Consider the following 27543-nt stretch of genomic DNA (forward strand, 5'->3'; position numbering starts at 1 on the left):
AAGTGGGTGGGGTTATATCCTGCCTGTTTGGCCCTGTCCGGGGCTATCGTCGGACTGGGCCACAGTGTCTCGCGACCCCTCCTGTCTCAGCCTCCAGTATTTATGCTGCAATAGTTTGTGTCGGGGGGGCCAGTGTCAGTTATATCTGGAGTATTTCTCCCATCTTACCCGGTGTCCTGTGTGAATTTAAGTATGCTCCCTCTAATTCTCTCTCTCTCTTTCCCTCTGAGGACCTGAGCCCTAGGACCATGCCTCAGGACTACCTGGCCTGATGACTTTTTGCTGTCCCCAGTACACCTGGTCATGCTGCTGCTCTAGTTTCAACTGTTCTGCCTGCAGCTATGGAACCCTGACCTGTCCACTGGACAACTACCTTGTTCCAGACCTGATGTTTTCAACTCTCTAGGGACAGCAGGTGCGGTAGAAATACTCTGAATGATCGGCTATGAAAAGCCAACTGACATCTACTCCTGAGGCGTTGACCTGTTGCACCCTCTACAACAACTGTGATTATTATTATTTGACCATGCTGGTCATTATGAACATTTGAACATCTTGGCCATGTTCTGTTATAATCTCTACCTGGCACTGCCAGAAGAGGACTGGCCACCCCTCATTGGCTGGTTCCTCTCTGGGTTTCTTCCTAGGTTTTGGCCTTTCTAGGGAGTTTTTCCTATCCACCGTGCTTCTACACCTGCATTGCTTGCTGTTTGGCGTTTTAGGCTGGGTTTCTGTACCGCATTTTGTGACATCAGCTGATGAAAGAAGGGCTTTAAAAATACATTTGATTTATTGATGTAAAAAAGAATATACAAAAAATATTTGAATAAACATTTTATTTGGCCTTAACGCTATTAGCCCATACAAACGCATTGAACAACAGATTCACTACATGAAACAGATTTTAAAAAATCAAATCTGAGAGATAAGAAACATTGGGAGACATAAAAAATAAAAAAACTTGTATTTATTTATTATTTTTGGCACTAAACAGACTCCATATACAATTCTATACATTTTTTCAACTGGTGCCGTGGGACCTTCAGACGAGTCTTGAGGCCTGTAGGCATCCTAGAGCAAAACAACTGACACATGTCAGTGAGAATATCGCCTTTCCAGGAGGGGTCCAAACTGTTCAGACAGACAGTAGTTGGCAGATCAGCTATACCGAATTCAGATGAGTCCTAAGATGCTTGTGGGAGTCAGAGCAAAACAGTTCGGACGCTAAAGGCAATTTTGTGACAAGACAGATTTTTGTGTTGTCTCATGGTCTGACAAACACCGCTCTAGCTGTCACCATTCACCGTAGATGCGGAATGCGGTGGATTGAGACGCATCCAACGCAGAAAAGACTTCTCTCTAGCTTAAATTGACAGCTTTTTAAAAAATGATGCTAATTCGATTTCTGCGGGGGCACGGACATCGACTCTAGGGGATTAAAAAAAAGAAAAAAAAGTGTAGACTTATTTTTCTTCATAACTGGCCTAAAGACAGAGGTTAAACATTTGGTACAATCCCTAACATGGCTGATCTATCCAATAACCATTAACCTTAGTTACTCCAATGTATCCAGCTCAGTTGAGCTGCTATAGGAGCTAATTTGTACCACACTGCTAATTAGCTGGGAGTCGTCATGCAGTTAATTAGCAACAACATTAGCTAAGGCAGGAAATTGTCTACAATTGAAACCAGCCAAGGGTAAACGCTGCATACGTTGGCTCAATCGAAAATTACCTCTACATTTCAAGCGCGCTATAGCACTGAACTTCAGCGATACATATTGATTCGAGCCCTAGGTACACGCTGACTTTAGTTCTCCCTCAGTCATTACAGAGGCAGTGATGACTTGTTGTGAGAGAAGTGCTACACTGCAGCACGAGGATAATGACTCAGTAGGGATAAAGGACAAGTATCAGTGGGTGAAACACAGAGGAAAGACATTACTCCCCTGTTCCCTCAAGTCAAACCAGGGCAGTGGCCTGGAGTAGTTTTCTGATTCACACTACAGGGCTGAACCCAACCATACTGTGCTGGCTCCGTTATTTTCTTTTCACATTGTCCTTTCCAGCAACTCTGGTGGATGTGTCATCAGGCCAGCCCAGTAAAGCTCGGCCCTATCGTGTGAATCATGCTAGTATACGTATGGTTCTAGTGCTGCCTGTTTCAAAGGAGCTGTGGATTTTCACTGGGCGGATTCTGATCATCGTGCCTTTGTGCTTCATTGATTAAGTATAATCATTAAGTGGATAGAAAGTAACCTCACCTGGCATTAATGTTGAAAATCACTGCCTGATTCAAATGAACCACAGTGGAAGCCTGGAGGAGGGCCAGCCATGTCACCAAGGAAGCCTGGAGGAGGGCCAGCCATGTCACCGAGGAAGCCTGGAGGAGGGCCAGCCATGTCACAGAGGAAGCCTGGAGGAGGGCCAGCCATGTCACAGAGGAAGCCTGGAGGAGGGCCAGCCATGTCACAGAGGAAGCCTGGAGGAGGGCCAGCCATGTCACCGAGGAAGCCTGGAGGAGGGCCAGCCATGTCACCGAGGAAGCCTGGAGGAGGGCCAGCCATGTCACAGAGGAAGCCTGGAGGAGGGCCAGCCATGTCACAGAGGAAGCCTGGAGGAGGGCCAGCCATGTCACAGTGGAAGCCTGGAGGAGGGCCAGCCATGTCACAGTGGAAGCCTGGAGGAGGGCCAGCCATGTCACAGAGGAAGCCTGGAGGAGGGCCAGCCATGTCACAGAGGAAGCCTGGAGGAGGGCCAGCCATGTCACAGTGGAAGCCTGGAGGAGGGCCAGCCATGTCACAGAGGAAGCCTGGAGGAGGGCCAGCCATGTCACAGAGGAAGCCTGGAGGAGGGCCAGCCATGTCACAGAGGAAGCCTGGAGGAGGGCCAGCCATGTCACAGAGGAAGCCTGGAGGAGGGCCAGCCATGTCACAGAGGAAGCCTGGAGGAGGGCCAGCCATGTCACAGAGGAAGCCTGGAGGAGGGCCAGCCATGTCACAGAGGAAGCCTGGAGGAGGGCCAGCCATGTCACAGAGGAAGCCTGGAGGAGGGCCAGCCATGTCACAGAGGATAGACAGGCAGGCTGCTGATACTTGCAGAGAGAAAAACACTGATTTAAGACAGATTTCACACAGCTGCTATGTGAAAGAAAGGCAAAATAATGTTATTATTTCTTTCATTTTGTGTCCTTTATTATTTAAAAATACAGCACAAAAAATTACACACACAAAAATAAAACCAGGTATGATCACACAATGTGCAAACAAACCACCAAATAAAAATCTTCATACAATATTAGCACACTAGTTTTAAAAGCTACAGTTAACACCATGTTAGTAGTACTTATTCGTTTTCTGAGTTGAAAGGGACTGTACAACATGACTGCCTCCCTAATGGCTCTGTAGTTTGTCAGCAGTTGGGGGTCTACTAAAATACTATATTGGGGACAAATCCAGACAGTAAAGACACACACCAACACACAGTTCCCTGGGCTTCGAGAGAGCTGACAGGTTTTTCACTTCGGGGTAATGTACGGGGTGGGTTTCACTTTACGTCCTGTCTCGGATGTGGCTGCTGTCCCCATGTGTGAGGTTACACCTGCCACAACACGGAGAGGCGTTAGGACACAACTCTGAGAGGTCTTCACCGGTCTACTCCACTTCATCCACCTCAAATCTACTACTTTCTATTTCATACACACACAGTCTGTGTGTGTTTCATTAACCATACTAGTATACTATCTACAATGCATGCTATTGCTTCATCATAATTAATACACTAATGTGGATATTGAAACATGGCTGCAGTAGAATTCCAGTGGTGCCCACCTGAATTAACATTAGTGGGCTTTCACCCTCCACTGTTATTTACAAGACCCATCGATCATGTTTTAGACACACATTAACCAAGCAAAGCACGGCACAGCATCATCATACATACATACAGGGCATTAGAGGAAGTGTGGTGGGATTAGTTCTAGAGATAGTGTAACCTTTACAGTATATTTACACATACAAACAAAGCCTTCATCATAATACAAAAAAAGAAAACTCAAATAATGCATTTCAAACTAAAAAAGAAGTAACAACTGTGAGTCAACTGTTTTTGTTGTTGTTGTTTACATTGCTAATGTTTGAATATAGAGCTAATGTAAATGAAAAGAACCCGGATGGGGAAGTAAAGCCTCCACTCAGTTGATGTGGATCTACACAGGATCCAGAACCGGGAAAAGTGGACTAGTTGTCATGCCGATGTGGGTCTCGTACTACAGACATACTGCATGTTCTGTAGCCAACTATTGTATAATGTATCATACAACAACAGCTGGCTACAAAACATACATGTACAGTGCATAGCAACGGTAGAAGACTAGAGCCCAGCCTGGGTACACACACACACACACACACACACACACACACACACACGCCTGTGGCTGTAACAGTATGTATGTGATACAAGTCAGTACAGACAAGGCACAAGAACACTGATGTCACAGAAACACTCCATCTGGGCTGAGCAGAATCACTGACTGGGGGCTGTGAGTATGTGACAGAGTGAGAGAGCATGGGTGCATTATAGACACCCTGGAAAACAGAGTTACTGTGCTGTTGGTGCAACAGACACCTAACACTCATGGCTCAGTATTCTAATATCTTCTTCTTCCCCTCAACACTCACTTCCTTCCATATATCATGTAAATTACTATACTGTACATACTTCATCCTTCATTTATCCTTCATGAATAGAGGTGCATGAATGAACCACTAAACATGTTTGACTTCATAATGACCATTGAGAAAGTTGTTTCATCGAGATATTGAATCCAGAGTGTGCAGTTACAAATGTACCATTTTGTTCAGGGGTTTGATGGTTAAACACCAGAGCGGGTTAATAATACCATACAGTGTAGGGGATAGGAAGGGGTGTACTGGCGGGGTGAGAGGGGCTGGTGGCAGTCAAACACAATCAAATCAGATTGTTCAGTGAACCTCACCCCGCACCTCCCAAAACTCTGCCTGTTGTAGGAACTTGAGGGGTGGGCTGTAAACCCGGAAAAGATACAATACACTAATCACAACATGTGGAGGTCTGAACTCCCCCTTCCGTGTCATTAGCCAACCCTGTCCACGCGTCCCCTCCAGACCAAGCTGGACATTTCAAAACAGTCAACTGTCGAAATAACCAGCTGACCCAATTTCTCTCAGGGCTGGCAAACATGGCCATGACATCAGCCACAGTCCAACCAGTGGAATGAACATCTTTAAAAAGGTAACTACTTGACAAATCATTATTTTGAAAAGCAGAACTCTAAAATCCCTTCGGCAACCCCTATACTTGAGATAAGCTGTGTGTTTCAGAAGTGAATTGATCAAACATGTCTGATCACTCCGTGAGTATTTCATCCAAAGAAAGTGAAGTAGAACTGTACATTTCCCAGAAACATACACATCAAGCTGTAATACTCTACATGGTACACAACAGGCCAATCAGAGACCTTGGTCCGCTCTGAACACACCTCTCTATGCACAGGGCCGGCTAGATTTAAAAAACATCATGCATTCAACTATGTACAAAGAAACCTGTGTGAATTGACCATTAAAATGTACCCAGCCTTGAATTCATAATTGTCATGTGTGAGAAAGTTCAGGTAGTAAAATACATAAAAGCATCTGTTTTTTTGTCAACAGTAAATAGTTCATAGTGGGTGACATGGTACAATACTGCTTCTCTTTTCTCCTCAGTACAACACCACACCCAAACCTCCATAAAGCAGAGTGGGGGTCCCAGTTGGTGGTGAGTGGTAGAGGCCCAGCACAGTCCCCCAGCCAAGCCACCCCACCTCTCTGGCCAGTGTCCCCCGGTCATTCCCTCCATCTTTCTGTTTCTTTCCACTAAACAATGGAGCCGTCCCTGTTCTGGGCGGGGATCATGACTGCGATGGCGCCCATGCGGCTGAGGTTGGGGCCGGCCATCTTGCTGGCGACGGGTGGGGGCAGGGGTGCGTGGCTGGGGGGCCTCTCATACTCCTCCACGGAGGGGATTTTGTCGTACTGGGGCTTGAGGGCGTACTCGTGTAGGTTGGAGGGGGACATGGAGCCCAGGGAGGAGCGCTGGCTGCCCACGCTGGTGAAGGAGCGGGCCGTCGATACGCGGCTCTTCGGAGGGGGGACGTCCTCTCTGAAGGAGAGAAGGGGGGTGAGATGGTTATGTAAAAAACACAAGCTTTTTCACTCCCTTTCACATTCACTTGGGTTTGGATTTTCCCCCAGGGGTCCAGAGAGAGAAAGAAAGTGAAAGATAAACAATAAAGAAAATGGAGAGACACACAGAAACACAGAGAGGGTGGGACAGACAGACAGAGAGGGTGGGACAGAGAGGGTGGGACAGACAGACAGAAGGTGGGACACAGACATATAGGGTGGGACACACAGACAGAGAGGGTGAATAAGACAGAAACACAGAGAGAGTGTGGGAAAGACAGACAGACAAGGCGAGAGGGTGGGACAGACAGACAGAGAAGGTGGGACACAGACATAGAAGGTGGGACAGACAGACAGAGAAGGTGGGACAGACAAGAAGAGAAGGTGGGACAGACAGACAGACAGACAAGAAGAGAAGGTGGGACAGACAGACAGACAAGAAGAGAAGGTGGGACAGACAGACAGACAGACAAGAAGAGAAGGTGGGACAGACAGACAGACAGACAAGAAGAGAAGGTGGGACAGACAGACAGACAGACAAGAAGAGAAGGTGGGACAGACAGACAGACAGACAAGAAGAGAAGGTGGGACAGACAGACAGACAGACAAGAAGAGAAGGTGGGACAGACAGACAGACAAGGAGAGAGGGTGGGACAGACAGACAGACAGACAGACAAGGAGAGAGGGTGGGACAGACAGACAGACAGACAGACAAGGAGAGAGGGTGGGACAGACAGACAGACAGACAGACAAGGAGAGAGGGTGGGACAGACAGACAGACAGACAGACAAGGAGAGAGGGTGGGACAGACAGACAGACAGACAAGGAGAGAGGGTGGGACAGACAGACAGACAGACAAGGAGAGAGGGTGGGACAGACAGACAGACAGACAGACAAGGAGAGAGGGTGGGACAGACAGACAGACAAGGAGAGAGGGTGGGACAGACAGACAGACAGACAGACAGACAGACAAGGAGAGAGGGTGGCACAGACAGACAGACAGACAAGGAGAGAGGGTGGGACAGACAGACAGACAGACAGACAAGGAGAGAGGGTGGGACAGACAGACAGACAAGGAGAGAGGGTGGGACAGACAGACAGACAGACAGACAAGGAGAGAGGGTGGGACAGACAGACAGACAGACAGACAGACAGACAAGGAGAGAGGGTGGGACAGACAGACAGACAGACAGACAGAGAGAGACAGACAGACAGACAGACAGACAGACAGACAAGGAGAGAGGGTGGGACAGACAGACAAGGAGAGAGGGTGGGACAGACAGACAAGGAGAGAGGGTGGGACAGACAGACAAGGAGAGAGGGTGGGACAGACAGACAAGGAGAGAGGGTGGGACAGACAGACAAGGAGAGAGGGTGGGACAGACAGACAAGGAGAGAGGGTGGGACAGACAGACAAGGAGAGAGGGTGGGACAGACAGACAAGGAGAGAGGGTGGGACAGACAGACAAGGAGAGAGGGTGGGACAGACAGACAAGGAGAGAGGGTGGGACAGACAGACAAGGAGAGAGGGTGGGACAGACAGACAAGGAGAGAGGGTGGGACAGACAGACAGACAGACAAGGAGAGAGGGTGGGACAGACAGACAGACAGACAAGGAGAGAGGGTGGGACAGACAGACAAGGAGAGAGGGTGGGACAGACAGACAGACAGACAGACAGACAGACAGACAGACAGACAGACAGACAGACAGACAAGGAGAGAGGGTGGGACAGACAGACAGACAGACAGACAGACAGACAGACAGACAGACAGACAAGGAGAGAGGGTGGGACAGACAGACAAGGAGAGAGGGTGGGACAGACAGACAAGGAGAGAGGGTGGGACAGACAGACAAGGAGAGAGGGTGGGACAGACAGACAAGGAGAGAGGGTGGGACAGACAGACAAGGAGAGAGGGTGGGACAGACAGACAAGGAGAGAGGGTGGGACAGACAGAAACACAGAGAGAGTGTGGGACAGACATAGGGTGGGATAGACAGAAACACAAAGAGAGGGTGGGACAGACAGACAGAGAGGGTGGGACACACAGACAGAGAGGGTGAATAAGACAGAAACAGAGAGAGAGTGTGGGACAGACAGAAACACAGAGAGAGTGTGGGACAAAGACAGAGAGGGTGGGACAGACAGAAACACAGAGAGTGTGGGACAGACGGAGAGGGTGGGACAGACAGAAACACAGAGAGCATGTGGGACAGACAGAGAGGGTGGGACAGACAGACAGAGAGGGTGGGACAGACAGAAACACAGAGAGTGTGGGACAGACAGAGAGTGTGGGACAGACAGAGAGGGTGGGACAGACAGAAACACAGAGAGTGTGGGACAGACAGAGAGGGTGGGACAGACAGAGAGGGTGGGACAGACAGAGAGGGTGGGACAGACAGAGAGGGTGGGACAGACAGACAGAGAGGGTGAAGGGAGAGAAAGAGACAGCGATGATAGCTCGTGGGGATGGAATGTAGTTCGAACTGTGCCAGCTCTGGTCAGCCACAATAAGAATGAGGATTCTCAGCAGTAGTAACAACGCAACCTTCATTCTGACCAACCTCCTTCAGATCCCAGAGTAACACAATTCAAAACTGATAACCGGCAATAATCCATTAAAGAGCTCAATCAAATTGAGCCTGAGGGGCCCTTGGCTTTGAATATGTTAGTAAATATGTGTGTGTGTGCATGCATGGTGTGTGTATGCGCACAAGTGTTTTTCCTTGTTGTGCAAGCGTTCATTCCTGTCTGTATGCGTGCCTCCGTGTGTGTGTGTGTCAGGGCTGGGTACCCAGACACAGTGCTCATTGGGCTAATCTTTTTTGTGCTCCACTGAGTTACCAGGCAGATAGCCAGACAGTGTCCAGGCTGAAGCTAGCAGACCCAGAGACAGAGGGAGGGAGGCCCTGTGCTTTCTGGATGGAATACTGTGTCCAGGGGGGGCTGGGCAGGACAGACAGGATCCACAGAACAAACAAAACCCCCAAACTGATTACCAAAGCCATTTATTTTAGGAAGGGGAAAAAAAGAACGCTGATGGGGCGACAACCTTTTTTCCGTGTGTGTGTGTGTGTGTGTGTGTGTGAGTGAGTGAGTGAGTGAGTGAGTGAGTGAGTGAGTGAGTGAGTGAGTGAGTGAGTGAGTGAGTGAGTGAGTGAGAGAGTGAGTGAGAGAGAAAGACTGGGCCGGGAGGAGCTGGGGCCAGAGAATGTTGGACGTTCACAATGACACATACCTACTGGCACAGTTTTCATTGCTTTATCTCAGGCTGTAGCAGCCAAATAAACCACATACAGATAGTTAGATAATACATACTACACTGCTATATCAGTTTGATGCAGTATGTACCAGTGTCTGTTCAATGAAGTGTATTTGGGGATCCTACACAGTATTGAGGGTGTAATAAAGCGTTGCCCATACCTGATCTCGTAGGAGATCTCCTTCTCGTACTTCTTCCTGTTGCGGGCACGGCAGCAGCAGAAGAGGATGATGGCGATGATGATGAGGGCCAGCAGAACAGCGATGATGGCTCCAGCTATGATACCAGCAGTGTTTGGGGCTAGACCACACACAGAGAAAATCATTAAAAACACTCATCCTACACAATCCCACCATTTTGACTCTATACAGCCATACAGGTCTCAGCACAAATGCCCACCCGATTCAAATAAATCACATAAAGGTGAATCAGGGGCATTGAGGGACTCACGGGGAGTGATGCCAAGCTGTAGAATACACTCCTCCATGCCCACGTGGTTCTTAGCAGTGCAGCGGTAGGTTCCTGAGGAGCTGGTGGACGCGTTCCTTACATTCATGGTGCCTCCCACAGGGTCTACAGACAGACGGGGAGGGGTTGACAGAGGCACGTTCAGGAAGCCAAAACCTTTCAGAGACCCTTCTGTCCATTTGGCAGTGAATAACCATTATGTTTCAAAGCATCTGCTCCATCTGGGGATGGTGAAACCTGGCTTCCATAAATATTATGTGTCTTACCTAGCACGGCGGAGGCAGGCAGCAGTTTGTTGTCGCTGGTCTTCTCCCAGGTGTACTGCAGGGGGTTGGTCCCCTCACTGGACGTACACCTCAGGACCACATCCATACCCTCCAGGGTGGGGCCGTCGGCAGAGCATCTGGGCTTGGACGGCCTCACTACCAGGAGAGAGGGGGGAATAAGCTATTAGAGATGGCAGACATGGCGGAAAACAGATATTAGCTTGAAGCTACACAAACCATTCCTGATTTTCTATTGCACACCCCTCTGGGCAGGTTGCCACGCTGTGTGTGTGTCTCATAGCAGCAGTCATCAGCGTAATGAGAGCAGTAATCAGGGTCAGTGATACAGCTGCTGTCATTACAGGTGCTGTCACTCAAGATAATTACAATCAGAGCATGACACACACAAATGGTGGGGGCATCTGTGGAAGACAGACATAGTTTCAGTCTGTTGACAGGAGACGAGAATTCAAAAGCAAACAAAACTCCAAATTGAAAGCAGGCCAGATCCAGTGCAAGGCAAAGATGAACAGACCAACTCTCTGTCTGTCTGTGTCTGTCTGTGTCTGTCTGCTGGAGCGGTGGGGTGAGGAAGGGGGTACTATGCTAGGGATGGGAGGTGGGGTGGCATTTAGGAAGCCTGATTGGCGCTGTGTGTGTAGCCATGTGTGTATGTGCGACTGCCTCTCTTTCTCTCTCTGTGTGTCTGAGCGTTGTGCTGGAGCACTGACATGGTTTGGTAATGGCCGTTGTAACAAAGTCCGGCGAGAGGGGAGGACAGAACCATGTGGATTAACACCAGACGGCCCTGTGGGACACTACAGCACATAGTGCAGCGCCCAGCCCATCTAATCTAATAGGCAGGGGTCAGGACCACAGAACGAGGGAGGGGAGGAATGAGAGAACAGAGAGAAATTAAACGAGTACTGATGGACGGTTGGAGGGATGACGGGGGCCAAGGCTGCTCGCTCTCCTGACTTGGAGGTCGGCTGTCCACATGCACTGTGTGTGTGTGTGTCTTACAATGTAATACAGCAATGACATTTTGAATTCACATTAAAAGCTCAGTCAGCATGACATATCAAGGGCTACATATAGCTCAACATGTAGATGTTCCTATTGGAAATGGGTAAAAGATTCATCAGAGCAGATTTTCATGTGTGATATGAGCGAGAGATGAGGTCAAAGGAAGAAGAAAGAGACTAGTCTTTAGAGAGATACTGTAGAGACTAGAGGGAGACCGTGATTGGTTGTGGTGGACTATATGGATGTGGTGTAATATGAAGGGCTAAGGATAAGGTGATTTATTGCTGTACTGGGCTACATTGAGGCACAGATAGGGTACAGTAGAGTATATATGGAGAAAGTGAGCGTGATATATTGCGGTAGACCACAGAGACGTGGTTATAAAGACCATGAGGGATCCGTTTTGAGAGGCCAGGGAGACTGAGAAAGATTGGCTGTTAAAGGCTGTAGTGAGGTCGAGGCGGTGCTGATTGGTTGTTTGGGATTCAGATCAGGGAACTTGAGAGAACGTGATTGGCTGTTAAAGAATGTAGTGACCTATGGGTAGAGCAATGGTGATACATTGGTTGGGACTGAGGCCAAGGTGACAGAGTGAAAGTGAATGGCTGTTGAAGGTTGATGTGAAGTCCAGGCAGAGATGGTGAATGGTTGACGTGAAGTCTAGGCAGAGATGGTGAATGGTTGACGTGAAGTCTAGGCAGAGATGGTGAATGGTTGACGTGAAGTCTAGGCAGAGATGGTGAATGGTTGACGTGAAGTCCAGGCAGAGATGGTGAATGGTTGACGTGAAGTCTAGGCAGAGATGGTGAATGGTTGACGTGAAGTCAAGGCAGAGATGGTGAATGGTTGACGTGAAGTCAAGGCAGAGATGGTGAATGGTTGATGTGAAGTCTAGGCAGAGATGGTGAATGGTTGACGTGAAGTCAAGGCAGAGATGGTGAATGGTTGACGTGAAGTCAAGGCAGAGATGGTGAATGGTTGACGTGAAGTCTTGGCAGAGATGGTGAATGGTTGACGTGAAGTCTAGGCAGAGATGGTGAATGGTTGACGTGAAGTCTAGGCAGAGATGGTGAATGAAGTCTAGGCAGAGATGGTGAATGGTTGACGTGAAGTCTAGGCAGAGATGGTGAATGGTTGACGTGAAGTCTTGGCAGAGATGGTGAATGGTTGACGTGAAGTCTAGGCAGAGATGGTGAATGGTTGACGTGAAGTCTAGGCAGAGATGGTGAATGGTTGACGTGAAGTCTAGGCAGAGATGGTGAATGGTTGACGTGAAGTCTAGGCAGAGATGGTGAATGGTTGACGTGAAGTCTAGGCAGAGATGGTGAATGGTTGACGTGAAGTCTAGGCAGAGATGGTGAATGGTTGACGTGAAGTCTAGGCAGAGATGGTGAATGGTTGACGTGAAGTCTTGGCAGAGATGGTGAATGGTTGACGTGAAGTCTAGGCAGAGATGGTGAATGGTTGACGTGAAGTCTTGGCAGAGATGGTGAATGGTTGACGTGAAGTCTAGGCAGAGATGGTGAATGGTTGACGTGAAGTCTAGGCAGAGATGGTGAATGGTTGACGTGAAGTCTTGGCAGAGATGGTGAATGGTTGACGTGAAGTCTAGGCAGAGATGGTGAATGGTTGACGTGAAGTCTAGGCAGAGATGGTGAATGGTTGACGTGAAGTCTTGGCAGAGATGGTGAATGGTTGACGTGAAGTCTAGGCAGAGATGGTGAATGGTTGACGTGAAGTCTTGGCAGAGATGGTGAATGGTTGACGTGAAGTCTAGGCAGAGATGGTGAATGGTTGACGTGAAGTCTAGGCAGAGATGGTGAATGGTTGACGTGAAGTCAAGGCAGAGATGGTGAATGGTTGACGTGAAGTCTTGGCAGAGATGGTGAATGGTTGACGTGAAGTCTAGGCAGAGATGGTGAATGGTTGACGTGAAGTCTAGGCAGAGATGGTGAATGGTTGACGTGAAGTCTTGGCAGAGATGGTGAATGGTTGACGTGAAGTCTTGGCAGAGATGGTGAATGGTTGATGTGAAGTCTAGGCAGAGATGGTGAATGGTTGACGTGAAGTCTAGGCAGAGATGGTGAATGGTTGACGTGAAGTCTAGGCAGAGATGGTGAATGGTTGTGAGGGTTGATGTGAAGTCTAGGCAGAGATGGTGAATGGTTGACGTGAAGACTAGGCAGAGATGGTGAATGGTTGACGTGAAGTCTAGGCAGAGATGGTGAATGGTTAACGTGAAGTCTAGGCAGAGATGGTGAATGGTTGACGTGAAGTCTAGGCAGAGATGGTGAATGGTTGACGTGAAGTCTAGGCAGAGATGGTGAATGGTTGTGAGGGTTGATGTGAAGTCTAGGCAGAGATGGTGAATGGTTGTGAGGGTTGATGTGAAGTCTAGGTAGAGATGGTGAATGGTTGACGTGAAGACTAGGCAGAGATGGTGAATGGTTGATGTGAAGTCTAGGCAGAGATGGTGAATGGTTGTGAGGGTTGATGTGAAGTCTAGGCAGAGATGGTGAATGGTTGACGTGAAGTCTAGGCAGAGATGGTGAATGGTTGTGAGGGTTGATGTGAAGTCTAGGCAGAGATGGTGAATGGTTGACGTGAAGTCTAGGCAGAGATGGTGAATGGTTGACGTGAAGTCTAGGCAGAGATGGTGAATGGTTGACGTGAAGTCTAGGCAGAGATGGTGAATGGTGTTAGGGTTGATGTGAAGTCTAGGCAGAGATGGTGAATGGTTGACGTGAAATCTAGGCAGAGATGGTGAATGGTTGACGTGAAGTCTAGGCAGAGATGGTGAATGGTTGACGTGAAGTCTAGGCAGAGATGGTGAATGGTTGACGTGAAGTCTTGGCAGAGATGGTGAATGGTTGACGTGAAGTCTTGGCAGAGATGGTGAATGGTTGATGTGAAGTCTTGGCAGAGATGGTGAATGGTTGATGTGAAGTCTAGGCAGAGATGGTGAATGGTTGACGTGAAGTCTTGGCAGAGATGGTGAATGGTTGACGTGAAGTCTTGGCAGAGATGGTGAATGGTTGACGTGAAGTCTTGGCAGAGATGGTGAATGGTTGACGTGAAGTCTAGGCAGAGATGGTGAATGGTTGACGTGAAGTCTTGGCAGAGATGGTGAATGGTTGATGTGAAGTCTAGGCAGAGATGGTGAATGGTTGACGTGAAGTCTTGGCAGAGATGGTGAATGGTTGCTGTGAAGTCTAGGCAGAGATGGTGAATGGTTGATGTGAAGTCTAGGCAGAGATGGTGAATGGTTGACGTGAAGTCGAGGCAGAGATGGTGAATGGTTGACGTGAAGTCTAGGCAGAGATGGTGAATGGTTGTGAGGGTTGATGTGAAGTCTAGGCAGAGATGGTGAATGGTTGACGTGAAGACTAGGCAGAGATGGTGAATGGTTGACGTGAAGTCTAGGCAGAGATGGTGAATGGTTGACGTGAAGTCTAGGCAGAGATGGTGAATGGTTGTGAGGGTTGATGTGAAGTCTAGGCAGAGATGGTGAATGGTTGTGAGGGTTGATGTGAAGTCTAGGTAGAGATGGTGAATGGTTGACGTGAAGACTAGGCAGAGATGGTGAATGGTTGATGTGAAGTCTAGGCAGAGATGGTGAATGGTTGTGAGGGTTGATGTGAAGTCTAGGCAGAGATGGTGAATGGTTGACGTGAAGTCTAGGCAGAGATGGTGAATGGTTGTGAGGGTTGATGTGAAGTCTAGGCAGAGATGGTGAATGGTTGACGTGAAGTCTAGGCAGAGATGGTGAATGGTTGACGTGAAGTCTAGGCAGAGATGGTGAATGGTTGACGTGAAGTCTAGGCAGAGATGGTGAATGGTTGACGTGAAGTCTAGGCAGAGATGGTGAATGGTTGATGTGAAGTCTAGGCAAAGATGGTGAATGGTTGATGTGAAGTCTAGGCAAAGATGGTGAATGGTTGATGTGAAGTCTAGGCAAAGATGGTGAATGGTTGATGTGAAGTCTAGGCAGAGATGGTGAATGGTTGATGTGAAGTCTAGGCAGAGATGGTGAATGGTTGACGTGAAGTCAAGGCAGAGATGGTGAATGGTTGACGTGAAGTCAAGGCAGAGATGGTGAATGGTTGACGTGAAGTCTAGGCAGAGATGGTGAATGGTTGATGTGAAGTCTAGGCAGAGATGGTGAATGGTTGACGTGAAGTCAAGGCAGAGATGGTGAATGGTTGACGTGAAGTCAAGGCAGAGATGGTGAATGGTTGACGTGAAGTCTAGGCAGAGATGGTGAATGGTTGACGTGAAGTCTAGGCAGAGATGGTGAATGGCTGATGTGAAGTCTAGGCAGAGATGGTGAATGGTTGACGTGAAGTCTAGGCAGAGATGGTGAATGGTTGACGTGAAGTCTAGGCAGAGATGGTGAATGGTTGATGTGAAGTCTAGGCAGAGATGGTGAATGGTTGACGTGAAGTCTAGGCAGAGATGGTGAATGGTTGATGTGAAGTCTAGGCAAAGATGGTGAATGGTTGATGTGAAGTCTAGGCAAAGATGGTGAATGGTTGATGTGAAGTCTAGGCAGAGATGGTGAATGGTTGATGTGAAGTCTAGGCAGAGATGGTGAATGGTTGACGTGAAGTCTAGGCAGAGATGGTGAATGGTTGTGAGGGTTGATGTGAAGTCTAGGCAGAGATGGTGAATGGTTGACGTGAAGTCTAGGCAGAGATGGTGAATGGTTGACGTGAAGTCTAGGCAAAGATGGTGAATGGTTGATGTGAAGTCTAGGCAAAGATGGTGAATGGTTGATGTGAAGTCTAGGCAGAGATGGTGAATGGTTGATGTGAAGTCTAGGCAGAGATGGTGAATGGTTGACGTGAAGTCTAGGCAGAGATGGTGAATGGTTGACGTGAAGTCTAGGCAGAGATGGTGAATGGTTCTGAAGTCTATGCAGAGATGGTGAATGGTTGATGTGAAGTCTAGGCAAAGATGGTGAATGGTTGATGTGAAGTCTAGGCAGAGATGGTGAATGGTTGATGTGAAGTCTAGGCAGAGATGGTGAATGGTTGACGTGAAGTCTAGGCAGAGATGGTGAATGGTTGACGTGAAGTCTAGGCAGAGATGGTGAATGGTTGACGTGAAGTCTATGCAGAGATGGTGAATGGTTGTGAGGGTTGCTGATGTGCCTGTCCGGTGTGCTGTACTGACTGCAGGTGCTCTCTCCTCCTGTTAACGTCACTGTCCATCTTTAAACTAGCGGAGACAACACATTGCTCACAACGCTACCTGCACTCAGGGAAGATGCCTCTGTCTGTGTGTGTGTGTGTGTGTGTGTGTGTGTGTGTGTGTGTGTGTGCGCGTGTGTAAAATGTATGTTATTTTTCATTTTTTAAACTAATGGACCGACGTAGGTTAAATTATTTTAATTCCATTTTGTTGTTTTTTTTCCCCTTCTGTGAGCTCAATGCAGTTTCTCTAGAGACACATCAGATCAAACCCAAACAGTGTGATGTAGTAGAGGGTTGTAGTTTCTAACAGGACAATATTCAACATAGCGCAGAAAGTGTGGTAATTAACTACAATCACCATAATCCATTGCGCTCCTATTTGTCTGGTTGTGTGGGGCAGACACAGAGAAATGAGAGAAGAACGCGTGCGGTAGCTCTACCTGAAAATACATGACCTAAGTGATTGATAGTTGGTATTTATAAAAGTATGTCTTATTTACTTTGAAGAACTACTAAAATAGTGATTTTGTCAGATCGCAAAGGTAGCAGCTCTATAGAGATGAGATGAGGACTTGAATTATAAAAGTCATAAAACAAATCAAAGATTTCATTAAAGTATTGTGAATAAGTGATGGTTAATAAGTGATGGTTAATAAGTGATAAGCAGTCACTACCATCATGGGACTTTGATTGTTTTATTCAGTGTTACAGAATTCAACCCACATAATGCATAATCCATTTCATGTAAAAAAAAAACTAATCAAAACCATAATGTTTTTATAATTGTACCGAAACCAAACCGTCCTCAAAAAGTAATCATCTCTTAGCGCTAATGTGTGTGTGCTCACGTGTACATCTGAGAGAGTGTGTGTGACATGTCGGAGTGACCATGTCTGCCAAAGTTCTCTGGAGCATTTACATTGTGACCTGATGGGAATTCATTGTATTATTCTTTTGGACAAAATTCAGATTCACAAATGTATATTTACAAAAACTCCACCAAAAAAAAAAAGATCAAATGTGTGCATATCCCTTACATGCTGATTAGACCGCTGGCGTGCGCGCGTCCGCCATCGCGCGCATGTTGATTTTGTCCACCCACACCAGATGCAATCAGGACACGCAGGTTTAAATATCAAAACAAACACTGAACCAACTATATTAATTTGGGGAGAGGTCAAAAAGAATGAAACATTTATGGCAATTTAGCTAGCTAGCTTGCTGTTGCTAGCTTCTTTCTCCTGGGATAAACTTTAGGTTGTTATTTTACCCGAAATGCACAAGGTCCTCTACTGCGACAATTAATCCACTAATAAAAGGGTAAACCAAGTTTGTTTCCAGTAATCTCGTCTCGTTCAGGCTTCTTCTTCTTCGGACTTTACATGGCGGTTGGCAACTCACTTCAAGGTGCATTACCAATACCGACGAGACTGGAGTGTGAACCTCAGTTCATCTTTCAATCACCCACGTGGATATATGCTCCTTAGTATACTCTTTATGAATACTTTTGTTTCCCATTTAACTTTGTATTGATTTATTATTGTTAATAAAAAAAGGAGAACTGAAGACACACTGGGGAGTAGGCAAGAGGTCTTCATGTCTCCTTGTCACACTGCTCCCCTCGAGAATAGGAACAGCTCTGCCCCAGGGGTCAATGGCTTTAGGCCTGTCAGACCCACTACCGGGCAGCAGCAAGTAAGTATCGACAGACACTACATCATCAGCCCTGTGGCCAACTTAGGAGAAATGCCTCTGCATTGTATTTGCTCTAGTCAACTCAAGCCCATCTCTCAGCTGGCTCAGGTAATCATTGGACATGACTGAATCGATTTATCTTCCTCCCTGTAGAACTGAGAGAGAGGCTTCGAGCCAGGCTTACTGGTGTAAATTAATGACTAGAAACCAGTTTGTTTTGGACACAACTTCCTGGTTAAGGCAGTTAAATATAACACCAACGAATTGTGTCACAACACCAATTTCTCTAAAGAGAGATGTTGTTAACCAGGAAAACAACAGAGTCCTAATCATACTTTATCCAGGCACTGGCAGTATTTACGATAAAGTGTGCAGGGCCTTAGTAATAGTTCCTATATTGTTTGACCACATCAGTCAGCCCACACCACTTTTCATACAGTATGTACATATGCTGAATGGTTGAGTGACTGGGGGAGTTTCAGAGTAAAGTTGACACAGGAACAGCCATACACTTGCCTGGCTACCCAGACTCCTTGATTCGCCCAAACAATACGCCACACCCACAGATGTTAGTTTGTTTTCTCCGCAATGAGTCTGGATCTGAATACCTCTAAGACGATTTCTAGAACACAAATACATTCTAATGGTTCTGATTGAGACTAGATATCGATGGGTTGGGCCAGAGTCAGAACACACATGGGTAGTGGTGTTTTGAAAATTCGGCATTTGGCTTTGATACTCGGAAACATGGCTCTCTCGGGATACGCAGGATTCTCAGTACATCGCGCAGACAGGAAAAAATATCTCTCCGGGAAGCAGAAGGGTGGAGGGGGGTGTTTCATGATTAAGGAATAATGGTGTAATTCTAGGAACATACAGGAACTCAAGTGCTTTTGTTCATCTGACCTAGAATACCCCACAATTAAATGCCGACCATATTATCACCCAAGAGAATTCTCCTCCGCCATGGCTGTTTACATATCACATCAAGCCGAAACCTTGACTGTCCTCAAAGAACTTCACTGGACTTCATTCAAACCAGAAACCACATATCCTGAAGCTGCATTTATTGTCACTGGGGATTTTAACAAAGCAAATCTGAGGACTAGGCTGTCGAAGTTCTATGAACACATCGACTGTTCTACTCGTGTTACTAAGACTCCTGACCATTGCTATTCAAACTTCCAGAATGCTTACAAGGCCCTCCCCCGCCCTCCTTTCGGCAAATCTGACCACGACTCAATCTTGCTCCTCCCGTCCTATAGGCAGAAACTCAAACAGGAAGTGCCTGTGCTTTGTACTATTCAATGCTGGTCTGACCAATCAGAATCCATGCTTCAGGATTGTTTTAATCACGTGGACTGGGATATGTTCCAGGTAGCTTGCGAAAATAATGTTGACGCAAACATGGATGTGGTGACTGAGTTAAGGAAGTGTATGACTTAGATGTAGTACCCTCTGTGACTATTAAAACCTACCCTAACCAGAAACCGTGGATAGATGATAGCATTTGCGCAAACCACTGCATTTAAACATGGCAAGGCAACTGATAACATGGCAGAATATAAACAGTGTAGTTATTCACTCTGCAACGCGAAGAAACAAAGCTAAACGTCAGTATAGAGATAAAGTGGAGTCGCAATTCAACGGCTCAGATGCCAGACGTATGTGGCAGGGACTATAGACAATCACAGACTACAAAAGGAAAACCAGCCACGTCGCAGAGACCGACGTCTTGCTTCCGGACAGGCTAAACATATTCTTGGCACGCTTTGAGGATAACACAGTGCCACCGACGCAGCCCGCTACAAAGGACTGTGGGCTCTCCGTGGCCAACGTGAGTAAGATATTTAAGCGCGTTAACCCTCGTAAGGCTGCCGGGCCAGATGGCATCCCAAGCAGTGTCCTCAGAGCATGCGCAGACCAGCTGGCTGGTGTGTTTACAGGCAATTTCAATCTCTCCCTATCCCAGTCTGCTGTCATCACGCTTCAAGACGGCCACCATTGTTCCTGTACCCAAGAAGGCAAAGGTAACCTCTGTCACCATGAAGTGCTTTGAGAGACTACCTTACCTGCCACTCTAGACCCACTTCAATTTGCTTATTGCCCCAATAGATCCACAGACGATGCAATCGCCATCACTCTGCACACTTCCCTATCCCATCTGGACAAGAGGAATACCTATGTAAGAATGCTGTTTATTGACTATAGGTCAGCATTCAATACCATAGTACCCTCCAAGCTCATCATTAAGCTTGAAGCCCTGGGTCTGAACCCTGCCCTGTGCAACTGGGTACTGGACTTGCTGAAGGGCCTCCCCCAGGTGGTGAAGGTAGGAAACGAACTCCACTCCACTGATCCTCAACACTTGGGCCTCACAAGGGTGCATGCTCAGCCCCCCCTGTAGTCCCTGTTCACCATTGACTGCGTGGCCAAGCATGCCTTCAACTCAATCATCAAGTTTGCAGATAACACAACAGTAGTAGGCTTGATTACCAATGATGACGTGACAACCTATAGGAAGGTGGCGAGGGCTCTGGGAGTGTGGTGCCTGGAAAACAACCTCTCACTCAAAGTCAACAAAACAAAGGAGATGATCGTGCACTTCAAGAAAATGCAGAGAGTGCACCCCATTACCTACATTGACGGGACTGCAGTGGAGGAGGTGGAAAGCTTCAAGTTCCTTGGCGTACACATCACTGACAAACTGAAATGGACCACCCACAGACAGCAAGGTAAAGATGGCGCAACAGAGCCTCTTCAACCTTAGGAGGCAAAATACATTTAAAGTAAAACAAGTCCAATATCGACATAACCTGAAAGGCCACTCAGCAAGGAAGAAGCCACTGCTCCAAAACCAACATGAAAAATCAAGACTATGGTTTGCAACTGCACAGATCATACCTTTTGAACAAATGTCCTCTGGTCTGATGAAACAAAAATAGAACTGTTTGGCCATAATGACCATTGTTATGTTTGGAGGAAAAAGGTGGAGGGTTGCAAGTCCAAGAACACCATCCCAACCGTAAAGCACGGAGGTGGCAGCATCATGTTGTCGGGGTGCTTTGCTGCAGGAGGGACTGGTGCACTTCACAAAATAGATGGCATCATGAGGGAGGAAAATGATGTGGATATTTATTATTATTATTATTATTATATTATTATTATATTATATTATTATTATATTATTGAAGCAGCATTTCAAGTCATCCGTCAGGAAGTTAAATCTTGGTCACAAATGACCCGAAGCATACTTCCAAAGTTGTGGCAAAAAGGCTTAAGGACAACAAATTCAAGGTTTTGGAGTGGCCATCACAAAGCCCTGACCTCAATCCCATAGAACATTTGTTGGCAGAGTTGAAAAAGCCTGTGCGAGCAAGGAGACCTACAAACTTGACTCAGTTACACCAGCCAAGTCAGGAGGAATGGGCCAAAAAGCTTGTGGAAGGCTACCCGAAACGTTTGACCCAAGTTAAACAATTTAAAGGCAATGCTACCAAATACTAATTGAGTGTATGTAAACTTCTGGCCCACTGGGAATGTGCTAAAATAAATAAAAGCTGAAACATATCTCTACTATTATTCTGACATTTCACATTCTTAAAATAAAGTGATGATCCTAACTGATCTACGACAGGGTATTTTTACTATATCAAATCAAATTTTATTTGTCACATACACATGGTTAGCAGATGCTAATGCGAGTGTAGCGAAATGTTTGTGCTTCTAGTTCCGACAATGCAGTAGTAACCAACGAGTAATCTAACCTAACAATTCCACAACTGCTACCTTATACACACACAAGTGTGAAAGGATAAAGAATATGTACATAAAGATATATGAATGAGTGATGGTACAGGACAGCATAGGCAAGATGCAGTAGATGGTACAGTAGATGGTACAGTATATACATATGAGATGAGTAATGTAGGTATGTAAACATTATATTAAGTGGCATTGTTTAAAGTGGCTAGTGATACATTTTTTACATCACTTTCCATTATTAAAGTGGCTGGAGTTGAGTCAGTATGTTGCCAGCAGCCACTCAATGTTAGTGGTGGCTGTTTAACAGTCTGATGGCCTTGAGATAGAAACTGTTTTTCAGTCTCTCGGTCCCAGCTTTGATGCACCTGTACTGACCTCGCCTTCTGGATGATAGCGGGGCGAACAGGCAGTGGCTCGGGTGGTTGTTGTCCTTGATGATCTTTATGGCCTTCCTGTGACATTGGGTGGTGTAGGTGTCCTGGAGGGCAGGTAGTTTGCCCCCGGTGATGCGTTGTGCAGACCTCACTACCCTCTGGAGAGCCTTACGGTTGTGGGTGGAGCAGTTGCCGTACCCGGCGGTGATACAGCCCGACAGGATGCTCTCGATTGTGCATCTGTAAAAGTTTGTGAGTGCTTTTGGTGACAAGCCAAATTTCTTCAGCCTCCTGAGGTTGAAGAGGCGCTTCTGCACCTTCTTCACAACGCTGTTTGTGTGGGTGGACCAATCCAGTTTGTCCGTGATGTGTACGCCGAGGAACTTAAAACTTACTAGCCTCTCCACTACTGTCCCGTCGATGTGGATAGGGAGGTGCCCCCTCTGCTGTTTCCTGAAGTCCACGATCATCTCCTTTGTTTTGTTGAGTGTGAGGTTATTTTCCTGACACCACATTCCGAGGGCCCTCACCTCCTCCCTGTAGGCCGTCTCGTCGTTGTTGGTAATCAAGCCTACCACTGTAGTGTCGCCCGCAAACTTGATGATTGAGTTGGAGGCGTGCATGGCCATGCAGTCAAAGGTGAACCGGGACTACAGGAGAGGGCTCAGAACGCACCCTTGTGGGGCCCCAGTGTTGAGGATCAGCGGGGTGGAGATGTTGTTACCTACCCTCACCACCTGGGGCCGGTACGTCAGGAAGTCCAGTACCCAGTTGCACAGGGCGGGGTCGAGACCCAGGGTCTTGAGCTTGATGATGAGTTTGGAGGGTACTATGGTGTTAAATGCTGAGCTGTAGTTGATGAACAGCATTCTCACATAGGTATTCCTCTTGTCCAGATGGGTTAGGGCAGTGTGCAGTGTGGTTGAGATTGCATCGTCTGTGGACCTATTGGGGCGGTAAGCAAATTGGAGTGGGTCTAGGGTGTCAGGTAGGGTGGAGGTGATATGGTCCTTGACTAGTCTCTCAAAGCATTTCAAGATGACGGAAGTGAGTGCTACGGGGTGGTAGTCGTTTAGCTCAGTTACCTTAGCTTTCTTGGGAACAGGAACAATGGTGGCCCTCTTGAAGCATGAGGAGACAGCAGACTGGGATAAGTATCGATTGAATATGTCCGTAAACACATCAGCCAGCTGGTCTGCGCATGCTCTGAGGACGCCGTCTGGGCCTGCAGCCTTGCGAGGGTTAACACGTTTAGATGTTTTACTCACATCGGCTGCAGTGAAACGGAGTCCGCAGGTTTTGGTAAGAGTCCGTGTCAGGAATTGTACTAGGATTAAATGTCAGCAATTGTGAAAAACTGAATTTAAAATGTATTTGACTAAGGTGTATGTAAACTTCTGACTTCAACTGTATATACTGTTCTACGGTATCTCATTCACTTAATGTTTACATACCTTACATTACTCATCTCATATGTATATACAGGTTTTCTATAATATTCTACAGTATCTTAGTCTGTTCTGCTCTGACATCGCTGATCCATATGTAAATTGTCTTAATTCTTACTTAGATGTGTGTGTATTGGGTATATGTTGTGTAATTTGTTAGATATTACTGCACTGTCAGAGCTAGAAGCACAAGAATTTCGTACACCCGCAATAACATCTGCTAATCACGTGTATGTGACCAATAAAATTGGATTTGATTCGAGATGATCCAATCGCTGATAACTTTCTTCTGTACAACACAACTCATTTTGACTTCAACACAAATTACTTCAACGATGGCAGTCTCAGACTGAAGTACACTATATATACAAAAGTATGTGGACACCCCTTCAAATGAGTGGATTCTGCTTTTTCAGCAAAACCCATTGCTGACAGGTGTAAAAATCGAACACAGTCATGCAATCTCCATAGACAAACATTGTCAGTAGAATGGCCTTACTGAAGAGCGGCCTTACTGAAGAGCTCAGTGACTTTCAATATGGTACGTCATAGGATACCACAATTCCAACAAGTCAGTTTGTCAAATTTCCGCACTGCTGGAGCTTAGTTGACCAGGGGATTTTGTGTGAGTTTGTGTGGCAAGACCACTGTTATAGTAAAGTGGAAACGTCTAGAAGGAACTACGGCTCAGTGGTAGGCCACACAAACTCACAGACCGGGACCACTGAGTGCTGAAGCACAGAGCGTAAAGATCGACAAAGTTCCAAACTGCCTGTGGAAGCAACGTCAGCACAAGAAGTGTTTGTCAGGAGCTTTATGAAATGGGTTTCCATGGCCGAGCGAGCAGCCGGAGAGGTGTAAAGCTCACCTCCACTGGACTATGGAGCAGTGGAAACGCGTTCTCTGGTGTGACAAATCACGCTTCACCATCTGGCAGTCCGACCATCTGGCAGTCCGACGGACAAATCTTGGTTCGGCAGATGGCAGGAGAAAGCTACCTGCCCGAATGCATAGTGCGAACTGTTAAGTTTGGTGGAAGAGGAATAATAGTCTGGGGCTGTTTTTCCTGGTTCGAGCTCGGCCCCTTGGTTCCAGTAAAAGGAAATCTTAACGCTACAGCAATGACATTCTAGACGATCCTTTGCTTTAACACTTTGTGGCCCTTTCCTGTTTCAGCATGACAATGTCAACGTGCACAAAGCGAGGTCCATACAAAAATGGTTTGTCGAGATCAGTGTGGAAGAATTTGACTGGCCTGTACACAGCCCTGACCTCAACCCCATTGAACACCTTTGGGATGAATTGGAACGCCGACTGCGAACCAGGCCTAATCACCAACATCATAGCCCGACCTCCCTTACGCTCGTGGCTGAATGGAATCAAGACCCGGCAGCAATGTTCCAACATCTAGTGGAAAGTCTTCTCAGAAGACAGGGAAGAGTGTGAGTTGCACAGGGAAAAGTGTGAGTTTATAGCAGATGGATTAGTATAATCATCACTATGAATGTTCTGCTTATCTCACACCCTAGTGATGACAAATCAGTCATGTACGCATTGTACATTTCACAAGACTATTCTCAATTAGCTATATTAAATTGGCAATTAGTAGGCTATTGGGCATTTTGATGTCATCTGATAATAGTGACATAGCTCTTTCCTATCAGTCTATGGATTGAATGGGACTGCAATCTATGACCCCACTAGGAAGGTTAAACATACCACCACACCAGGGGAGGTTGGTGGGAGGAGCTATATGAGGACAGGCTCAGTGTAATGGCTAGAATGGAATTAATAAAATGGTGTCAAATGTGGTTTCCATACATTTGATACCATTCCATTCATTCCATTCCAGCCATTACACTGAGCCTGTCTTCCTATACATCCCCCACCAACCTCTACTGCACCGCACCATTTTAGAGGGGGGCATTGCATCTAGTCAGCCACATGTACCCTTTAAAAGGGCATTGTGTTTGGAGTTTTACACAATAGATAGATAGGTAAAGTAGTGGCTGTTTAAGATTTAAAATGTCACCCGTGGTGTCTCACTCACCCATGACAGTCAGCAGCATCTTCCTGCTGCGGATGCCCGGGGCCTTCTTCACCTTGCACTGGTAGGTCCCAGTGTCGCTAGACTTCAGACCCGTTAAGTTGATGGAAGCGTCACCATTCTTCGGGTCGGCTGAGTTGAAGTGGGCTCGCCCCTTCACTGCAGGGTAGTAGTCCTCATAGGCCCTGTCCCCAGAGTATAGGATCACCTTGGAGAGAGACATGGGAAGGAGGGGGGGAGAGAGAGAGAGACACGGGGAGGAGGGGGGGAGAGACACGGGAAGGAGGGGGGAGAGAGAGACACGGGAAGGAGGGGGAGAGAGAGACATGGGAAGGAGGGGGGGAGAGAGAGACACGGGAAGGAGGGGGGAGAGAGAGACATGGGAAGGAGGGGGGAGAGAGAGACACATGGGAAGGAGGGGGAGAGAGAGACACATGGGAAGGAGGGGGAGAGAGAGACACATGGGAAGGAGGGGGAGAGAGAGACACATGGGAAGGAGGGGAGAGAGAGACACATGGGAAGGAGGGGGAGAGAGACACATGGGAAGGAGGGGGAGAGAGACACATGGGAAGGAGGGGGAGAGAGAGACACATGGGAAGGAGGGGGAGAGAGACACATGGGAAGGAGGGGGAGAGAGACACATGGGAAGGAGGGGGAGAGAGAGACACATGGGAAGGAGGGGGAGAGAGAGACACATGGGAAGGAGGGGGAGAGAGAGACACATGGGAAGGAGGGGGGAGAGAGACACATGGGAAGGAGGGGGAGAGAGAGACACATGGGAAGGAGGGGGAGAGAGAGACACATGGGAAGGAGGGGAGAGAGAGACACATGGGAAGGAGGGGGAGAGAGAGACACATGGGAAGGAGGGGGAGAGAGAGACACATGGGAAGGAGGGGGAGAGAGAGACACATGGGAAGGAGGGGGAGAGAGAGACACATGGGAAGGAGGGGGAGAGAGAGACACATGGGAAGGAGGGGGAGAGAGAGACACATGGGAAGGAGGGGGAGAGAGAGACACATGGGAAGGAGGGGGAGAGAGAGACACATGGGAAGGAGGGGAGAGAGAGACACATGGGAAGGAGGGGGAGAGAGACACATGGGAAGGAGGGGGAGAGAGAGACACATGGGAAGGAGGGGGAGAGAGAGACACATGGGAAGGAGGGGGAGAGAGAGACACATGGGAAGGAGGGGGAGAGAGACACATGGGAAGGAGGGGGAGAGAGAGACACATGGGAAGGAGGGGGGGGAGAGAGACACATGGGAAGGAGGGGGAGAGAGAGACACATGGGAAGGAGGGGGAGAGAGAGACACATGGGAAGGAGGGGGAGAGAGAGACACATGGGAAGGAGGGGGAGAGAGAGACACATGGGAAGGAGGGGGGAGAGAGACACATGGGAAGGAGGGGGAGAGAGAGACACATGGGAAGGAGGGGGAGAGAGAGACACATGGGAAGGAGGGGGGAGAGAGAGACACATGGGAAGGAGGGGGAGAGAGAGACACATGGGAAGGAGGGGGAGAGAGAGACACATGGGAAGGAGGGGGAGAGAGAGACACATGGGAAGGAGGGGGGAGAGAGACACATGGGAAGGAGGGGGGGAGAGAGACACATGGGAAGGAGGGGGAGAGAGAGACACATGGGAAGGAGGGGGAGAGAGAGACACATGGGAAGGAGGGGGAGAGAGAGACACATGGGAAGGAGGGGAGAGAGAGACACATGGGAAGGAGGGGGAGAGAGAGACACATGGGAAGGAGGGGGAGAGAGAGACACATGGGAAGGAGGGGAGAGAGAGACACATG

The 27543-nt window shown here is 47.7% G+C and overlaps 1 protein-coding gene across 1 annotated transcript in view; it reads right to left on the reverse strand.

The window, feature by feature from the left end:
• Positions 1 to 3165: 3165 nt before the first annotated feature.
• LOC118390088 (coxsackievirus and adenovirus receptor homolog) overlaps positions 3166 to 27543 on the reverse strand; it is a 102054-nt gene continuing 77676 nt past the window's right edge. Inside the window, exons 3-7 of the mRNA XM_052457025.1 lie at positions 25751 to 25955; positions 10198 to 10353; positions 9914 to 10036; positions 9625 to 9763; positions 3166 to 6179 (exon numbers count right to left, since the gene is read on the reverse strand). Of these exons, the coding sequence (XP_052312985.1) occupies positions 5894 to 6179; positions 9625 to 9763; positions 9914 to 10036; positions 10198 to 10353; positions 25751 to 25955 (909 nt within the window). The 3' untranslated portion in view covers positions 3166 to 5893. The remainder of the gene's footprint in view (positions 6180 to 9624; positions 9764 to 9913; positions 10037 to 10197; positions 10354 to 25750; positions 25956 to 27543) is intronic.

Source organism: Oncorhynchus keta, chromosome 11 (assembly GCF_023373465.1).
Source record: "Oncorhynchus keta strain PuntledgeMale-10-30-2019 chromosome 11, Oket_V2, whole genome shotgun sequence".
NCBI classification, from domain to species: Eukaryota; Metazoa; Chordata; class Actinopteri; order Salmoniformes; family Salmonidae; genus Oncorhynchus; species Oncorhynchus keta.